Below are 11,908 nucleotides of genomic sequence, written 5' to 3' on the forward strand. Positions count from 1 at the left end.
GGACAGAGGCAGGTAGGCATACAGGCTGTGCGTGCCCCTCATGCTCTACAAACTATGCGTGCCCCTCATGATCTCCAAACTATATGCTATATAATTACTGGTAATTAACACAGGCCTTGTATTGCCAAATCTAAGGGGACTGCAGATGTGAATGAGCTGTTAGCTAACTGGTGCAACTCATCACTTTTCACTTCAAAAAAATGTATGTTTTTGTTGTATATTGTCCCTGTCCAAATAAACTAAATAAATGACTGCTGCTAATACAACAACCAGTCCTGGCAGTCAACTTTCACTACCATATTCTCATCCATCCTGGTCATGGTCAGTGGTACAGGGGTTTGAGACAAAAGTGATAGCCCAGACCAGTCTGCTACAGGTAGCACTAGTCACCTGCAGGAAGAACATTTTCAGAGAATGCATACACTCAAATGTCTACACTCAAACATAAACCCTGTTTATACCTGGTGCTGACATGGGTCTTTTTTCCTGATCTTGTCTACATTCTGATTGGGCCCACGTTTCCAGAAATGTGTCTACACATGGTATTAAAATATGTCTGTTATCCGTCTACGGTGTCTGCATTGTGACCAGATTTCCTAATCCCTCCCTTTATGCAAATTACATCAGTTATTCTTTCAAAATAATATTTATTTATTTTAAGGTAGATTAATTTATACCTGGCGCTCCAAAACCCATTTGTCCGGATCTTGTTCACATTCTGATTGTGCCCACATTTTCAGAAATGCGTCTACACATGGTATTATGATGTGTCTCATATCCATCCACTGTGTCCGCATTGTGAGCAGATTTCCTGGTCCCTCCCTGTATGCAAAATATTAAACAGCGATTCTTTCACAATAATACTTATTTATTTATTTTAAGACAAATATTGATGACATAATTGAGGAATGGGCAACTCCAGTCCTCGGGGGCCTGATTAGTGTCATACTTTTGCCCCAGTCCCAGCTAACACAACTGACTCCAATAATCAACTAATCATGATCATCAGTTTAGAATGCAATTAGTTTAACCAGCTGTGTTTGCTAGGGATGGGTAAAAAGTGTGTCAGCACCCCAGCCTCTGAGGACTGGAGTTGCCCATCCCTGCCATAAGTCACCGTCTACACACAATGCGAGTCTGACGACCTCCGGAGGTGGGCAGGATGATCTGATCACAATCAGATCAAAATGTGTATTTTGACTGTCTACACCTGTCTAAAAATGTGGGCACAATCAGAATGTGGATAAGATCAGGACAAAGGATGCAAATTAGAACCAGATATAAACAGGGCTATAGACACCAAAACCTTTGGCTGCTGCTATTCATCCCTATTGATCATAGGCTACACATGAGCTCATGCTCACAATGCAGTGAAAAGAGTGAGTATTTTAAGTGCATTATAAAAATACATATTTTAGACATCAAAGATGTTGACCTCACATGCATTTTAGGTGCTGAATAAAAGGTATTTTTAGGTACTGAATGAAAGGTAAATAATATGTATTTTTCTGCCATTAATTCTATGGCCAAATTTCAACTGCTATATATTCTAAATTAAGTTAATTGGATAGAAGAGCCAACTGAAAAGTACAACAAATATGTATTATTGCTCCCACTTAGCAAAACTACTTTTCTAAAGCTTTAAAACTGGCAGCAATTATGTTTAAATTAATACAACATTTAGAGGAGACCAACAGACCACTTCGACTTCAATAACATTCTGAGTAACGGATACAGAATTGTTTTTCTTATTTTACTGTGATATGTTGTTGTTGTTTATCTAACTTAGTTGAATGCACTGTCTGTAAGTCACTCTCGATAAGAGCATCTGCTGCATGAACAAAATGTAAATGTTGAAAAATACTTGCCAAGTATGCTGGTTATTATGCTAATGAGCTCTGCCCCCAAACAAGTACACATTTGGTGGGTGCGGACCAGATCCAAATTTGAACGAATCATAGGTGTGAACATCACACTACAGTACGGCACAGTTTAGTACAGTAGAGCACAGTATAACATAGAAGAGTACAGTACAATATGGTACGTTATGGTATGGTACAGGACAGGACAGTAGAGTTTTATTCAGTAGAGTACAGTAAGTACATTTCAGTACAGTATGGTACAGTACAGTACATAGCCTTTAATTCATTAAAATAGAGTACAGTAAAGGACAATACAGTAGTGTACAGTAAAGTATAGTTTAATTCAGTAGAGTACGGTATAGTATGGTACAGTAGAGTTTAATTCAGTAGAGTCGAGTACAATACAATAGAGTAATGTAGGGTACAATACAGTACACTTTACTGTACTCGTGTGCTCTACTGTATTGTACTCTACTGTACTATACTCTACTTTTCTTTACTGTACTGTAATGTACTCTGATGTGCTCTACTGTAGTATACTGTGCTGTACTGTCCAAACTTGTGAAACATAGATGGCAATGACCAAATCCGGTCTGAACCAAATCTGAAACAATTATAGATGTCTATGTCTGGGCTAAATCAAGTCCGGTCCGGACCAAATCTGAACGTCTATGATTGTGCCAAATATAGGCTGGTCCGGACCCGATGTCTCTGGACATCTATGATTGGTTCAGATTTGGTCCGGACCAAAGAAAGACGTCGCCTGACGTCAAATGCTTAGTGGGGTATGATTTATGGAGAGTCAACACTAATTGACAGTGATCAATTTTCACATTCGTATTTTATTTTTCATAATGTAAAAAATCATACTCCATATTATATAGACGATTTGTTGAATTTTATTCACAAGTTAGAACTGATTTTTGCAGCAAGACAAATGACTTCGGGCAAATCAAATCCAGTTGTGTATACATTATTCTTAGATCCACACAATGCCTCGTGGCATTTGGAAGACCCATTTTCGACCAAGCTTTAACTTCCTGACTGATGTCTTGAGATGTTGCTTCAATATATCCACATCATTTTCCTTTCCTCATGATGTCATCTATTTTGTGAAGTGCACCAGTCCCTCCTGCGGCAAAGCACCCCGACAACATGATGCTGCCAACCCGTGCTTCACGTTTGGGATGGTGTTCTTCGGCTTGCAAGCCTCCCCCTTTTTCCTCCAAACATACCGATGGTCATTATGGCCAAACAGTTCTATTTTTGTTTCATCAGACCAGAGGACATTTCTTCAAAAAGTACGATCTTTGTCCCCATGTGCGGTTGCAAACCGTAGTCTGGCTTTTTTATGGCGGTTTTGGAGCAGTGGCTTCTTCCTTACATTTGTACCTGTTTCCTCCAGCATCTTCACAAGGTCCTTTGCTGTTGTTCTGGGATTGATTTGCACTTTTCGCACCAAAGTACAGTGAGGGAAAAAAGTATTTGATCCCCTGCTGATTTTGTACGTTTGCCCACTGACAAAGAAATGATCAGTCTATAATTTTAATGGTAGGTTTATTTGAACAGTGAGAGACAGAATAACAACAAAAATATCCAGAAAAACGCATGTCAAAAATGTTATAAATTGATTTGCATTTTAATGAGGGAAATAAGTATTTGACCCCCTCTCAATCAGAAAGATTTCTGGCTCCCAGGTGTCTTTCATACAGGTAACGAGCTGAGATTAGGAGCACACTCTTAAAGGGAGTTCTCCTAATCTCAGTTTCTTACCTGTATAAAAGACACCTGTCCACAGAAGCAATCAATCAGATTCCTAACTCTCCACCATGGCCAAGACCAAAGAGCTCTCCAAGGATGTCAGGGACAAGATTGTAGATCTACACAAGGCTGGAATGGGCTACAAGACCATTGCCAAGCAGCTTGGTGAGAAGGTGACAACAGTTGGTGCGATTATTCGCAAATGGAAGAAACACAAAACAACTGTCAAACTCCCTTGGCCTAGGGCTCCATGCAAGATCTCACCTCGTGGAGTTGCAATGATCATGAGAATGGTGAGGAATCTGCCCAGAACTATACAGGAGGATCTTGTCAATGATCTCAAGGCAGCTGGGACCATAGTCACCAAGAAAACTATTGGTAACACACTACGCCGTGAAGGACTGAAATCCTGCAGCGCCCGCAAGGTCCCCCTGCTCAAGAAAGCTCATATACATACCCGTCTGAAGTTTGCCAATGAACATCTGAATGATTCAGAGGACAACTGGGTGAACGTGTTGTGGTCAGACGAGACCAAAGTGGAGTTCTTTGGCATCAACTCAACTTGCCGTGTTTGGAGGAGGAGGAATGCTGCCTATGACCCCAAGAAACCATCCCCACCGTCAAACATGGAGGTGGAAACATTATGCTTTGGGGGTGTTTTTCTGCTAAGGGGACAGGACAACTTCACAGCATCAAAGGGACGATGGACGGGGCCATGTACCGTCAAATCTTGGGTGAAAACCTCCTTCCCTCAGCCAGGGCATTGAAAATGGGTCGTGGATGGGTATTCCAGCATGACAATGACCCAAAACACACGGCCAAGGCAACAAAGGAGTGGCTCAAGAAAAAGCACATTAAGGTCCTGGAGTGGCCTAGCCAGTCTCCAGACCTTAATCCCATATAAAATCTGTGGAGGGAGCTGAAGGTTCGAGTTGCCAAACGTCAGCCTCAAAATCTTAATGACTTGAAGAAGATCTGCAAAGAGGAGTGGGACAAAATCCCTCCTGAGATGTGTGCAAACCTGGTGGCCAACTACAAGAAACATCTGACCTCTGTGATTGCCAACAAGGGTTTTGCCACCAAGTACTAAGTCATGTTTTGCAGAGGGGTCAAATACTTATTTCCCTCATTAAAATGCAAATCAATTTATAACATTTTTGACATGCGTTTTTCTGGATTTTTTTGTTGATATTCTGTCTCTCACTGTTCAAATAAACATACCATTAAAATTACAGACTGATCATTTCATTGTCAGTGGGCAAACGAACAAAATCAGCAGGGGATCAAATACTTTTTTCCCTCACTGTACATTCATCTCTAGGAGACAGAACGCATCTCCTTCCTGAGCGGTATGACGGCTGCGTGGCCCATGGTGTTTATACTTGTGTACTATTGTTTGAACAGATGAATGTGGTACCTTCAGGCGTTTGGAAATTTCTCCCAAGGATGAACCAGACTTGTGGAGGTCCACAATTGTTTTCTGAGGTCTTGTCTGATTTCGTTTGATTTTCCCATTATGTCAAGCAAAGAGGCACTGAGTTTGAAGGTAGGCCTTGAAATTCATCCACAGGGACCCCTCCAATTGACTCAAATGATGTCAATTAGCCTATCAGAAGCTTCTAAAGCCATGACATAATTTTCTGTAATTTTCCAAGTTGTTTAAAGGCACAGTCAACTTAGTGTATGTAAACTTCTGACCCACTGGAATTGTGATACAGTGAGTTAAGTGAAATAATATGTCTGTAAACAATTGTTGGGAAAATGACTTGTGTCATGCACAAAGTAGATGTCCTAACCGACTTGTCAAAACTATAGTTTGTTAACAAGAAATTTGTGGAGGGGTTGAAAAATGAGTTTTAATGACTCCAACCTAATTAGACTATGATCACGTAGGAGATGGAGAAAATACTGGCGTTTGATTGCAAATATGCAGATGGAGTCAAAAAGAGAACACACAGAAGGCTGTTGTATAAAACACATGTCTCCAGATTAAAACGTCAAACTAAAGGCAACCATGGCCTCTGTGACAGAGGGAGAAGCGTCCATCCATGTGTATGGGTAAGATGGTCTAGCTAGCTACATTTTCAGATATTACACGTTTCTAATTTTGTCAGAAAGTAGTTTTGATTTCAAGGTAAAGTGTACCGTTAGCTAGCTAACTAACGGCACGTGTAGGATCTGTGTAGTTATATTGTTTGTATCTTAGAGCCATTTGCATTGCTAGTTGAACCTGGTTGGTTAGCTACCTGCAGATTCATGCAGGGTAGTAACGTTATCAGTTCGGATTGTGGTTCATTGTTTAGCTTGCTACATGTCTAAACAAAAGACTCCACTATGCAAGTAACCATTTCAATAGAATGTTCATAATGTCATTGCGACAACTGTCGATAGTAAATTCGTAAATTCGCTCTGGCTATTTGCTCCGATTTCAGAGCCCTCTCATCTGAGTGTGCCAGAGCGCAGAATAACTGAGGAATTTACGAACGTTCAACACCATGGCTGTGGATCTAAGAATAATGTATACACAACTGGATTTGATTTGCCCGAAGTCATTAGTCTTGCTGCAAAAATCAACACGAGCACTGAAGAGCCATGGTGGAGGATGTGGCAGTGGTATTACCTGCTGGTCATCTGTTATCTTTTCCAGACCTAGGTCCTGGTGAGGAAGAGGATTAATGCCTGGGCTGGCTGTACATCATAGGCTGCAGTCCACCTCTTCCATGCAGAGCACTGAAGAGCCATGGTGGCGGGTGTGGCAGTGGTATTGAGCCTGAGCTGAGGTTTCTAAAGTTTACTTAAACACATTTTACTATTTATTTTTATGCTCTACTATTTTCCACTTGAGGCAACCTCAGTCTTGCAAATGCTGATTCGCCTCAGTCAATTGGACGCAGTATTTGCAGCATACTGCAGTTATATTGCAGTGTACTGCTGTTATACTACACTCTGACTGCAATCTTTTTTAATAAATGGGGCCTTCCGTAGATGCCTTAGTGTCACATCCGTTGTTAGGAGACCAAGGTGCAGCGTGGTAGGCATACATTATACTTTTATTTTAAATGACAACAAAATACAAAAGAACGTAAAGCTATATGCCGTGCAGAAAGCAACTACACACAAACAAGATCCCACAACTGAAGGTGGGGAAAAATGGCTGCCTAAGCCTCTGATTGGGAACCATGCCCGGCCAACAAAGAAATAGACAAACTACAATGCCCACCCAAATCACACCCTGACCTAACCAAATAGAGAAATAAAAAGGCTCTCTAAGGTCAGGGGGACACACAGAGGGACTTCCATCTGGTTTTGCGCAATTCAACATATATGAAGAGTAAAATATACATGAATGCTAACCAATAGCAAAACATTTATTTTGTCATTACAGGTGCTTGGCATCTGGAGACTCTATTTGCAACCTGGCCTTTACCTATCTGCTTGGATTCCAGACAGTGTCTCAGTGCATTATGGAGACCTGTGGGGCCATATAAAGGAGGATGCTGGCAACCTATCTGCCACGACCCACTGAGGAAACCTGTATCACATCCGACCGTCCATAGGGCCGCCCAGCATCGTCTGGGTTTGGCCGGGGTAGGCCGTCAGTGTAAATAACAATGTGTTCTTAACTGACTTGTTAAATAAAGATACAAACTTCTCAAGACTTTAGTATTTACTTTATTGCAACTATTCTTACTCACAAGTAAGCATTTAACGGCAATGTCTACACCTGTTGTATTCGGCGCATGTGACAAATAAAATGTGATTTGAGAGGTACATTTTAAAGGACTAGTAACTGTCGAGCTCTATTAGGTCGTTTCATCGTACGACTCAATATCGCCACCTACCGGCCTTTGGGCTACATGCCAGTGAGAGTTTATCTTTGACTGTGTTCATAAAATGTGAAAATCAGAACGATCTTAATCTATATATTTATTCTAGAAACGTTTGCATACAATATAAACTACAGTAGATAAACTGATAGACGACCTACCTTGACGTGGTGTCTTCTTCAGTGTGTCCAATCGATTCGCCATGGTGAATGAAAATCTGCGAATATTTTCCTGGGTGGAACTATTAGAAGCACAAGACATGTTTACGCCGGACTTTGAATTCGAAGCACACGAACGCGAAAAAAAATAAGAAAAACTGTTTCGCAGGCTAACACGGTTATAGTGGATGAATGATCTTACTTTTCTTTATTTGCCTATAAACTATCGTAAAATTGTATTTTTGGCACTCAATTGAACCCTTTCACTTCAGCAAGCAAACTTCATTTTGTTACTTTGGCCTTTTTACCAAGCGAACTGCGGTGCAGCCAGCAACAAACATGAACGTTGATACTCCACAGCCAGTCATAACAGGGGGCTCTTCAAATTCCTCGACATCCAATAATTGCCTCACTAACAACAATGCAGCAATTAACGTCAGCAGCATACCCTCGGTTGCCATAAGTAATTGTAAGTATTCAGACGAGTTTTGAGGTTATGAACAGCTTTATGAGCTGGCTTAATACATGGTTACACGAATTAATGGTCTGCTATCTACTGTAGTTATGTTAGAACTTTTGTCGACATTTTTGAAGTACAGTAGCCCACACCATATAGCCCTGTGCAGAATGTGAGAACCATCTTAGAGCTAGCTCTGTTCATTGCTTGCTGCTATGTGAAACAACGGCTTAGACCACTGCTGGACCTTGGCTATCAACATATTAGCTACATTTAGAAAGATATTAAACCATGTATTTCTCTTTATTTGTTTCAGCCCCAACCACAGCTGCCATGGCCACACCATCTGGCACATCCGTGTCCAACGGCGTGTATGTGCCTAGTGGCATTGCCAACGGCGATGTGAAGCCTGTAATCACAACCACACCACTGGCTGACTTTCTTATGCAATTGGAGGACTACACTCCTACAGTGAGTCAAACCCCCTTAATTGGAGTAATGTTAGTTCAACAAAATGTACATTACTTTTTTCACATACCTAGGCTGATGTCAACAGTCGCTTGGTCCATATACATAATGCATATTTGGGTTATGTAGTTAACAGGTGCCTCTGATTCACTTAGCATGTAAATCCTCTGGTGTCAATTGTGAGATGCTAGTGTACCAAAAAAATAAAAATACGCATTGCAATGACTTCAGTTCAACCTCTACCATGTTTTTGCCAGATCCCTGATGCGGTGACAGGCTACTATCTCAACCGGGCCGGCTTTGAGGCGTCTGATCCGCGAATGTAAGCATGTCTCTTAGCTCCTTAACTGCCAAGAGTCCTCTCCATCTATTTCAGCTTTTACACCAGTTCAATTCAATATTAACTCACGTGAGCGCCAAACGTAAACATTATTTATGTCCATCATTTTCAGAATCCGTCTAGTCTCCCTCGCGGCTCAGAAGTTCATCTCAGACATCGCTAACGATGCCCTGCAGCACTGTAAAATGAAGGGAACTGCCTCAGGGAGCTCCAGGAACAAGACAAAGGTTAGTACATTTCTAACCTAACGTTGCAGGCGTAAAAGAAACACATGAGCAGCGTTTCTTTCTTACTGGTCCAGATGAGAGAAAAACGGTCGGGGGAGGTTCTCTAATGCCCTGTTCAACCAATCCACCAATCCAGTAAATGTAAAGAAGTTAAGATGGAGTGTCGCCTTGGTTAACGTCCAAAACCGGATGTCTCGTCACAGGTTCTTTTTCCATTTCCCATGAAATGAACACATGAACTGTTGTTAATGTGAGATGCACAAGTATGAATGCTGTTTGGATCTTTTTGATTGGTTTCTCACTCTGTCCTCCCACCTCTTTCCTCCCAAAGCAAGACAAGAAGTACACACTGACCATGGAGGACCTCTCCCCTGCCCTTTCTGAGTATGGCATCAACGTAAAGAAACCTCATTACTTCACATAGGAAATTGGTCTTACACTGTCGCAACCCCCTACGATCATGGTTCTTAAAGATGTCAGTAGAATATTCATTGCAGTCACTGTTCTGTTAGTATTTTTTTTTTTTAAGTAGAGCATACTTTGCTTCATGTGTAATTTTGAGCTACTATTTTATTGATACAAATAAAATGTTCAACAATTACTTATTTCTGACTTTATTGCCTTTTTGTTTATGTAGTCTGGTGATAACAAGGGGAAGAGTTGTTGGTAAAATATTTATCAGGATGGTGTAACAGTACTAAAAATAGTATTTAACCTTAGGTTGAGTGGGTGCAGTCGGTAATAGAGAGAAAGACAGTGTATTTTTGTAGGCACTAACTCCGCCAAGGTTCGTTGGACAAAGCCTATGAAGAAAATGAATGGTGTTTTTGGATAAATGCTGAAAATAAGGTCTGTGGTATACACAGGCTTAGGAGATTTTATACATTTTGTTTAATGAGATCATCTTAATCAGCTAACATCACTTTTTGTGAATTGAAGAATGTATGTAATAGTAAGAAAACAATACATAAAGGTCATGTTAACTGACTGCTATTATATCATAGCACAAAACTTATAAGATCTCCTATGCCTGTGTTAACTTAAGACCTTATTTTAGGCGTTCATATCGAAACTGTTCTTTCACCACTCTTTTTTTTCACATAGGGATGGCTGAAGAAACCAGAGATAACTTGTTTTCGGACTACAAGCTGGCGAACTCTATATTTGTCCTTGGAAGTCAGCCGTAGTAAATGTCCACCCATGGCTACCGTAGATTTAGGAAGCTCGGTTCTTTTTGAATTATAAGTGACATGCTTTCGTCTAACCACTGAGTAGTTTCACTTAATAACCTATTGCTTTACTTGTGAAAGTAAATCACAATGAATGTTTAGCCCTATAATCCCAACAACTCGATGGTGTTCTTTGACGTCACCATTGGAGGACAAGTAGTTCTATTGCTTTCATAGCTATGAAATCCATTGTTCCTGTTCCCAAGAAAGCTAAGGTAACTGAGCTAAACGACTACCGCCCCGTAGCACTCACTTCCGTCATCATGAAGTGCTTTGAGAGACTAGTCAAGGACCATATCACCTCCACCCTACCGGACACCCTAGACCCACTCCAATTTGCTTACCGACCCAATAGGTCCACAGACGACGCAATCGCAACCACACTGCACACTGCCCTAACCCATCTGGACAAGAGGAATACCCATGTGAGAATGCTGTTCATCGATTACAGCTCAGCATTTAACACCATAGTACCCTCCAAACTCGTCATCAAGCTCGAGACCCTGGGTCTCGACCCCGCCCTGTGCAACTGGGTCCTGGACTTCCTGACGGGCCGCCCCCAGGTGGTGAGGGTAGGTAACAACATCTCCACCCCGCTGATCCTCAACACTGGGGCCCCACAAGGGTGCGTTCTGAGCCCTCTCCTGTACTCCCTGTTCACCCACGACTGCGTGGCCATGCACGCCTCCAACTCAATCATCAAGTTTGCGGATGACACTACAGTGGTAGGCTTGATCACCAACAACGACGAGACGGCCTACAGGGAGGAGGTGAGGGCCCTCGGAGTGTGGTGTCAGGAAAATAACCTCATACTCAACGTCAACAAAACAAAGGAGATGATTGTGGACTTCAGGAAACAGCAGAGGGAGCACCCCCCTATCCACATCGACGGGTCAGTAGTGGAGAAGGTGGAAAGTTTTAAGTTCCTCGGTGTACACATCACGGATAAACTGAACTGGTCCACCCACACAGACAGCGTTGTGAAGAAGGCGCAGCAGCGCCTCTTCAACCTCAGGAGGCTGAAGAAATTCGGCTTGTCACCAAAAGCACTCACAAACTTCTACAGATGCACAATCGAGAGCATCCTGTCGGGCTGTATCACCGCCTGGTACGGCAACTGCTCCGCCCACAACCGTAAGGCTCTCCAGAGGGTAGTGAGGTCTGCAGAACGCATCACCAGGGGCAAACTACCTGCCCTCCAGGACACCTACACCACCCGATGTCACAGGAAGGCCATAAAGATCATCAAGGACAACAACCACCCAAGCCACTGCCTGTTCACCCCGCTATCATCCAGAAGGCGAGGTCAGTACAGGTGCATCAAAGCAGGGACCGAGAGACTGAAAAACAGCTTCTATCTCAAGGCCATCAGACTGTTAAACAGCCACCACTAACATTTAGCGGCCGCTGCCAACATACTGACTCAACTCCAGCCACTTTAAAAATGGGAATTGATGGAAATTATGTAAAAATGTACCACTAGCCACTTTAAGCAATGCCACTTAATACAATGTTTACATACCCTACATTACCCATCTCATATGTATATATACTGTACTCTATATCATCTACTGCATCT

At 42.0% G+C, this 11,908-nt stretch overlaps 1 protein-coding gene and 1 long non-coding RNA gene across 2 annotated transcripts; both read left to right on the forward strand.

The window, feature by feature from the left end:
* Nucleotides 1–5,316: 5,316 nt before the first annotated feature.
* LOC139542042 (uncharacterized) lies at nucleotides 5,317–7,281 on the forward strand. Its single transcript, XR_011668459.1, has 3 exons — nucleotides 5,317–5,681; nucleotides 6,271–6,403; nucleotides 7,009–7,281. It is a non-coding gene; the product is annotated as an uncharacterized lncRNA (long non-coding RNA).
* Nucleotides 7,282–7,682: 401 nt separating this feature from the next.
* LOC139542043 (transcription initiation factor TFIID subunit 10-like) lies at nucleotides 7,683–9,705 on the forward strand. The gene is made up of 5 exons (XM_071347024.1): nucleotides 7,683–8,077; nucleotides 8,382–8,536; nucleotides 8,791–8,855; nucleotides 8,986–9,100; nucleotides 9,432–9,705. The coding sequence occupies exons 1-5, from the start codon at nucleotides 7,948–7,950 to the stop codon at nucleotides 9,522–9,524; spliced, it is 558 nt and encodes a 185-aa protein (XP_071203125.1). The 5' UTR covers nucleotides 7,683–7,947; the 3' UTR covers nucleotides 9,525–9,705.
* The last annotated feature ends 2,203 nt before the right edge of the window (nucleotides 9,706–11,908 follow it).

This window comes from Salvelinus alpinus, chromosome 17 (genome assembly GCF_045679555.1).
Source record: "Salvelinus alpinus chromosome 17, SLU_Salpinus.1, whole genome shotgun sequence".
NCBI classification, from domain to species: Eukaryota; Metazoa; Chordata; class Actinopteri; order Salmoniformes; family Salmonidae; genus Salvelinus; species Salvelinus alpinus.

Bases quoted from the DNA above. Each gene is read 5' to 3' on its own strand.
- LOC139542043 (XM_071347024.1), top strand. From the start codon at position 7,948: ATGAACGTTGATACTCCACAGCCAGTCATAACAGGGGGCTCTTCAAAT. The intron at 8,537-8,790 runs GTGAGTCAAACC...TGTTTTTGCCAG, and splicing joins TGGAGGACTACACTCCTACA to ATCCCTGATGCGGTGACAGG. The intron at 9,101-9,431 runs GTTAGTACATTT...TTCCTCCCAAAG, and splicing joins GCTCCAGGAACAAGACAAAG to CAAGACAAGAAGTACACACT.